The sequence below is a fragment of the Chrysochloris asiatica genome, unplaced genomic scaffold, assembly GCF_000296735.1.
Source record: "Chrysochloris asiatica unplaced genomic scaffold, ChrAsi1.0 scaffold00203, whole genome shotgun sequence".
NCBI lineage: Eukaryota > Metazoa > Chordata > Mammalia > Afrosoricida > Chrysochloridae > Chrysochloris > Chrysochloris asiatica.
In genome coordinates, this window is record NW_006408721.1 from 414,806 (window position 1) to 422,955 (window position 8,150).

General features: G+C 37.4%; 1 protein-coding gene across 2 annotated transcripts in view; it reads left to right on the plus strand.

Moving 5' to 3' along the window:
- EDEM3 (ER degradation enhancer, mannosidase alpha-like 3) overlaps positions 1–8,150 on the plus strand; it is a 96,997-nt gene that overhangs the window by 31,325 nt on the left and 57,522 nt on the right. For both annotated transcript variants that reach the window (XM_006872524.1, XM_006872525.1), the window contains exons 3-4: positions 2,236–2,336; positions 2,782–2,821. In XM_006872524.1, the coding sequence (XP_006872586.1) occupies positions 2,236–2,336; positions 2,782–2,821 (141 nt within the window). The remainder of the gene's footprint in view (positions 1–2,235; positions 2,337–2,781; positions 2,822–8,150) is intronic.

The window sequence follows — 8,150 nt, forward strand, 5'->3', positions numbered from 1 at the left end:
TGGGGTCGCTATGAATCGGTTCTGACTCGATGGCACCTGACAACAACAACACTTTTTCATTTATCCTTATTGTTAATTATTTTGTAAATTTACCACAGGGAGAATGCAGCAAGTTATATGATTGGTCACTGATCATGATAAGCATTTTTAATTTATGTAGTGATCTGTGAATTTAAGAGCTAGCACCAAAGCTTGTACTCTATGTAGTTGCTTGTTGTTACATGCTGCTAAATTGGCTCTGATTCATGGTGATCTTAAGTGTAGCACAATGAAACAATGCTAGTCCTATGCTTTCCTCATGACTGATGGTAATTGACTCCGTTTTTCTGGGGTTTTGTCAGACCATCTCTTTGAGGGTTTCCTTCGTTGATGCTGACCACCTACTTTACCAAATATGATACCCTTTTCTGTTGTTGTTTAAGTGGTGTTGAATTGGTTCCTATTCATATCGACCCTGTTTAGGGTTTCCAAGGAGCGGCTGGTGAGTGAACTGCCAACCTTGTGTTTCATACTGATCTTGTGGTCCAGTACTTAACCTTACAGAGTCATACCAGGACTACCAATTGGTTTTTCCTGGTGAACATACATGACCAAAGTAAGTGAGCTGAAGTCTTGCCATCATTACTTCCAAGGAGCACATTTGGGAGTTTCTTATACTCACTGGTAATATACCGGGATGACTGAAATTTGAACCTTGTTGTTGTAGGACTGGTACCACTTAAATAAATTGTGGTTATTGAAACTCATGCCAACTGAAAGCATGCAAAGTGAAAACTGCTGCAATAATATAATGGAAAATTTCTAAATTGAGTAGGAAAAAATATGAGTGTATGAATTTTATTTTTCCTGGCAGGGAGGCATTAAACATTGTTTAAAGTTGAAACATCTCATTAATACAGCAAGTCTAGTTTCTAGATGTTTTTCATAATCATAATTTATTAATATTAGTGGAATTTCAAAGGACTCTTCGCTGGTGAAGAAAATACAAAGTTCAGCAGATCGTTCTGTTTTTCTTGTGTTTCTTTCCTTTTCTGTTAAGGCCAGGGGCCAGTAGGTGGAGATATTCCAACCCAGTTTTCACTGAAGCAGTCACACAATTTAAGTAGTCTAGTTCTTAGCTTAAGGAGCTCTGGTAGCGTAGTGTTTACGAATCGGGCTGCGAACCTTAAGGTCAGCGGTTCGAAACTACCAGCTGCTCCGCGGTAGTTTACACCCTCGGAAACCCTGTACAGGGTCACTATGGCTTGGAACCGACTCGACGGCACTTAACAACAACAACAACAAGTTCTTAGCTTAGGTCCATGTATTCATATGGTGCTGTAGGATAAGAGCTCAACTGCAATGTTGCTTTGAACTGCATGACCAGCGGTTCAAATTCACCAGTTGCTCCTCGGAAACTTTATACAGGGTCGCTATGAGTTGGAACCAACAGAACAGCACTTAACGGTAACAACAACATCAACTCCCATACCCTTTGGGGGTTAACACAACTCCCACAAAACCCTTTATTCTTAAGACCCATGTTGTTTCAGTACAGCTTCATTTCCTATACTCCACTACTCACTTTGTGTACTTGAAATTTTTTTCCTGCTTTCAAGTACAGCTGTGTATTCAATAAATTAAAAAAAAGCAAACTATGCAACATTTGAAAGTGTTCTTAATAGGTAAGCGGGGGAGGTACTTGCATTTGTTCATCACTATCACCACCTAGACTGGCAATGTTCTGTCATCATTATTCCTTCAAAAAATTCTACTCACAGTAACAATTGAAACTATAAAATCGGTTGCCATTAAGTCAGTTTCAACTTATGACAACCTCATGTATGTCATAGTAGAATTGTGCTCCATAGGGTGCTCAAATGTATGGCTCAAATGCCCTATGGAGGTGTTAATGTAAACAAAATGTAAAAGTGAGATATGTGTCTGTCTTTGAATATATATAGAGAAATCTGGAATGATAAGTGCCAGTCTTGAGGAATGAGTCAGGGATGGGGTGGGGTGAGGGAGGAAGTGGATTATCAGTTACAATTTTTTTTTTTTTCCCTTAAGTTGCTTGGCATATTTTCTAGCATGTATTACACTTGCAATTTTTTTTTTAAAAAAAGAGTCTATAAGCTGTAAGAATAGTAAAAGTTGTTAACCTTCACATATTTTTAACTACAAAAGGTTGTAATTTCTAGGTGGTGTGTGCTTTGTCTTACTTTTCTTAGTGACTTGTTAAGGTCTTCCTTGCAGGAACATGCTTACCCAGCTGATGAACTCATGCCCTTAACCTGCAGAGGTCGAGTCCGAGGCCAGGAGCCAAGTCGGGGTGATGTTGATGATGCCTTGGGAAAGTGAGTATTTACACAGGATGACATGGCATCTCAAAAGACCCAACTGTTGTTCTTCTAGGAGGCAATTCGAGCGAGTTACGAAGCTGGGTTTAACTTTGTATATAAAGTACATAATACATTATATAACATGCTGATATTTTTTCATTTGCTTAAAAAGAACTAATGAATGTTTCTATTAATCTTGAAAGACTTGTAGTAGAACATAAACGTATTGTTAAGGTTTTTCAAATTCTTTCAGTTCTTTATTGATTATATGAGGGAGTTAAGTTTTATTGAAGAATGGAATTAAAAGATAATGGAAAAATTTTCAAGACCTTTTTGAAGCCCCCTCATATTGTACTATTATTCAACAGAAACTATCAGTCAAAAGGATGTAAATGTGTCTGCGTGTAATTCATTGATAAAAAATTCTTAGATTTCTAATGTTTTGTATCTTGTTTCTTAGATTTTCTCTGACACTAATTGACTCTTTGGACACTCTTGTGGTATGTATGATTCTTTTTGAATTTATTTCATAAATTCCATAATATGCATACTGTATATTAAGAATATAGTCATAACACAGTACTTATGAAGTAGAATCCTTCAGAATTTCTAATGTTCTGATCTTTGCTGTAAAGAAATCTTTCACACAGTTGAGTTGATAATGTCAAGTAGTTGTCAAGTAGAATCATCTAGAATAATGTTATTGTTGTTAAGTGCCATTGAGGTGGTTCCGACTCATAGCAACCCTGTATAGGGTTTCCAAGGAGTGACTGGTGAGTTTGAACTGCTGACCTTTTGGTTCAAATTGACGTTTCAGTCTAGTGCTTATCCTATAGCAAGATGTCAGTTTATGTGATGGCGCCTTTATCAGGAATTAGTAACTTAGATGTCTTTCCTTTGGGCAAGGAAGTTAAAGTTCTTGGAAGAAAACTTGTTTTTCTTACATTATAAGGAAATTTTAGAAAATGCCATTGTTATTCTTGTTTCAAAATAACATGTCATAATGTTACTGAAATTGTTGAATTAAAAAATTTCTATGTTATGCTCATAAACAGAATTTTATTTTCCCCAGATGTGGTGTTAGCATAAAATGATCTCTTCTTGACGCTCCTTTTTCACCTTCTGGAAAACCAAGTCTTGGTTAATTCTGCTTGAGGGAGATTATAATGGCAGTGAGAAAAGATTGAGTTTCAATGTCATGATGTTAAAATACAGTATCTTTCAAGGTTTTTTTTCCCCCCCTTACTTTTAGATCATTTATGGTATGAAAAGTCTGCTTGCTTCAGGATTTTCTTAAGACATAATTTTCAACTTTTAAAGTAAATGTATTGGTTAATGTTAAAAACAAAAGCAAAATTTCAGGATAGCAGAAATTATTTGGAATCAGGCTTTTTCTAAATAATGTTATTTCTATACTCTTCTTTAACTGGGATTTTTTGTTGTTGTTGTTAGATCAGAAATTCTCAACTTTACCAGTGTTTTAGGATTACCTGTGAAGTTTTTGAAAAAAATGCCAACACTTCTCGTCAACCTATTGTGATTTAAGTATTCTAGGATAGGGCGGAACCTTTTTATTCCTCTAAAGCCTCTCCTGTGGGTCTAAAATAACAGCTATGATAGAGAAAACGTTCTTTTAGATCTTTCTTAGCTAGGCCATTTTCCAGAAATTAATGGAATGTACAGACTATATTCTAATAACTATGAGAATGAGAGAGAATAGTTTATATCTTGTTTTGGGGTTAGTGGTAGTGCTCTTAGGTGTTCAGTGTATAATAGAGGAAAGATAGACAAACTATCCCAAGAGGCACAAATTGCTACCTTGAAAGAAATTGATGTATTACTGTGTAGCCTGTAGTTGAGTGTGCACACCATTTTGATACAGTATGTTAGGAAAGATCATGGGTGAGCTTAGTTTTTCTCATTCTGTCATCTTAGTTTTATCCTCAACCCTCTAGTAGGTTCTCCGTCAACTTGCTCTAAGCTCTAAGTTGATTTTCACGGATATTGACCCTACATTTATTTATTTATTTTTAAATTCAGGAATGAAAGAGAAAAGTTGATTTCAAAGGTGCGTGACATGAAAACTGTGTCGGGCTATCTAATTAATAATTTTAAAGCTGGTATCCTTCCGGTTTTACTAATTGTATACTTGGTGTTGGTTCTTAAGATACAGTTCATGGACTAGTGGCATCGGCCTCATCTGGGAACTTGTTAGAAATGCAAATTCTAGTGCTTCAAAGCCTAGATGCACTGAATTGCAAGCTCTCAAGATGAGGGCTAGCAGTCTGTTTAACTAGTTCCAGGTGTTTCTGATGCAGGCTAAAGTTTGCAGTGAATTTTTAAGTTCCGTTGTACTACAGGTTGTCTAGGGATCTTGTTAAAAATGCAGGTTCTGATTCAGTAGATCCAAGGGGGAGATCCAGGGGTCTACATTTTTAGTAGTTGCCTGCTGCTACTGCTGTTGGATTATTGCTCCTAGTCAGCATACTACACTCTGAGTAATCAGACCACATTGTTGTTGAGAGTCCTCAAGTTAGTTCCAAGGAGCAGCTGGTGGGATTTGAACTGACAATCTTGTGGTTCAAAGTCCAGTGCTTATCCTACAGTAGCACCACATCAGGAGTCAAAAGAGGCTATAGTGTAAGCTGAATTCTGACTCTTTCTGGCAGGAAGCAACAAGAACTGATCACACAATATAGATGGAGGTATGTGTGACCTTGAACAAATGACTGGAACTCTCTGGGTCCCTTGTTTTTCACCTCAGAAGATTGTAGATGAGATGTCTAAGGTTTCTGTCAACCTTAAGGTGTTTTTTCTCTCATAATAATATCTTGTTCAGATTTAGATAAGTAACTTCTGTTTGTTGGTGATGTCTTCAAGAGGAGCCAAGGAGAAAGATTTTGTTGTTGTTGTTGTGTGCCGTGGAGTTGGTGCCGACTCATAGCGACCCTGTACAGGGTTTCCAAGCCTGTAAATCTTTACGGGAGCAGAAAGCCTCATCTTTCTCCCACGGAACAGCTGGTAGTTTCGAACTCCTGACCTTGAGACTAGCAGCCTGATTCGTAACCACTACGCTACCAGTGTTATCAAGTATCTCTTTTCTAATTTAAATAGAAGAGTTATAGAAAGTTAAAGTAATTGGAACATTTTCCTTAAAAAGAGAGTTTCCTGAAAGGCATTATGTAATACTATTATATTCACAGTGTTGTTGTTGTTAAGTGCCGTTGAATTTTTCATAAAAGGATCTAATTTAGAAGGAATACTGTCTTGAATATTTTGTCTGAATGCAAGTATTAGTTTTACTCTATTGATATTTCCTTTGTGCTTATTTTTTCATTTAGTAATTTATATTATGAAAATATCAATACGACATATATTGCTGTGGCAGTACACACAACCTTATCTTTATTTTAGACATATCATAGTGGTGGTGGTTAGGTACCATGGAGTCAAGTAATATTTATATTGTCAGGTGATCTTTACACTTAAACTATATTTCATAATTCCAGCCATTTAGTTTCTGTTGATTTTGATGGAGTTAAGCACTAAAACTTAGCTTTAAATTTGACATGAAATCTGTGGAGAGAAACACTGAAACAAATTAAAAATTAACGTGGGAAAGTATGACACCTGGGTTAATCCTTTGTTATCATTTAGGAGCTTAGGAAACTCATTAATAGTGCTGTAGAGTGAATTTTCTAATTATGGGCAAGGAAAACTCCCTTCTTTTAGTCTTCTTTGAAACAACTAGTATTAGTACTTTTCTTGGTTGTTTTGATTTTGATGAGAAGGGGAAAAAAGCCCAATTTTGTATTAGAAATGCAGCTCAGTCATGTAAAAAAAGGGGAGGGGGAGTAGAAGTCTGACTACACTTTAAGATACTTCAAAGGGAAGAATTCTTTAGACACACTTAGGGAGAAGAGTAAGATTAACAAATTTTGGAAGATAAACACTGGCCTGCAAGGTCGATTTGAACAGTGAAGGTCAGTGGTTTAAACTCACCAGCCGCTCCACTTCTCAGAAACCCTATATACGGTCCCTATAGTCAGAACCAACACAGTGGCACTTAACAACATTAAAAAGTGTATGTGTGTGTGGACCATTGCGTTCCTTTTGAGAGTGCTGTCTGCACCGACATTTGTTACTGCAGAGCATGCATGGACTTTGAGATAAAAAGAGAAAGTAGTCAGTTTAAAATAAAATGTTCATTTAAAAACAGTATATTTTACTTAGGATTTACCCCAAGTTTTACTTGGATTTTAATCTTCTTATGGAATGGAATTTTGAAAAATACTATGAAAGATCGTCAAACAAAAAGTACAATCAAGTTAATCTGCTTTTAGTCTAGAATCTAAATAACACCTGCCTAATTAAGTCTGACGTAGTGGTTACGAATCGGGCTGTGAACCTTAAGGTCAGCAGTTCGAAACTACCAGCCGCTCCGCGGGAGAAAGATGAGGCTTTCTACTCCCGTAAGGATTTACACCCTCGGAAACCCTGTACAGAGTTGCTATGGGTCGGAACCGACTCGAAGGCACTTAACAACACCACCACCAACAATTAAGTCTGACAAAAATCCTTACCACTGGACCAATAACATTCTTATCAACGGAGAAAAGATTGAAGTTGTCAAGGACTTCATTCTTCTTGGATCAACTATCAACACTCATGGAAGCAGCACTCAAGAGATCAAACGATGAATTGCATTAGGCAAATCTGCTGCACAAGACCTTTTTAAAGTGTTGAACAGCTAAGATGTCAGCTTGAGGACTAAGGTGCGCCTGACCCAAGTCATGGTATTTTCAATCACCTCATATGCATGAAAGGAAGATTGCAGAAGAATGGATGCTTTTGAATTATGGTGTTGGAGGACAATATTGAAAGAACCATGGGCTGCCCATAGAACCAACAGATCTGTGTTGGACGAAGTGCAGCCAGAGTGCTCCTTAGAGGCCAAGATGGCCAAACTTCGTCTCTCATACTTAGGACATATTGTCAGGAGGGACCAGTTGCTGGAGAAGGATATCATGTTTAGTAAGGTGGAGGGTCAGAGAAAAAGAGGAAGACCCCCAATGAGATGGATTATCCAAGTGGCAGCATCATTGGACTCAAGCGTGGCAACAGTAGTGAGGTTGGCCCAGGATCGGGCAGTGTTTCGTTCTGTTGTGCATAAGCTTGCTATAAGTTGGTACCAACTTGATGGCACCTAACAACAACAACAACAATTAAACCTGAATAACCCAGTATAATGTAATGATAGTGACTTCTTCAACTAGCTCACTGCACCAATCCAGAGTTCTGAGCTTACGCAGGATTCTAGCTCCACATGTAGTAATAATAATAAAATGGTATTAATCACATCAGTCAGATACTGTACTGAAAGTGCCTGATATACACTGTTACTTCAGAAAAAAGGGAAAAGAAAAACCAGCCCTATTCGAGTAGATAATTTCTTTTTTTGTAGATGAAGAAATAGGCAGAAGTAACTTACTTGGCTGGCAAGACAGTGGCAGTGAGTGGAAGAACCAGAAATCAGAACAGGGCTTTCTTTAACCACTACTGCTGCCGCCGCCTCCTTAGTAAGGGGACAGAGCATCTATGAAGTGAAGAACGCAGCCTGTGTCTGAGTTAGTATCAGTTATCATCCCTGAAGAATGTGCTGTCTTCTGAGAGTAAGCAAACTTTTTAGATGCTATTTGGTGCATAGGATGGGGTGTTTTTGTTTGTTTGTTTTGACTTGAAAACCTAATTTTAGTAGCATTCCTCTCATGTAGCTCTTTTAGTCTCATGTGTTACATATTAAGAAACTAGTAACAAATTTGAAGTCTT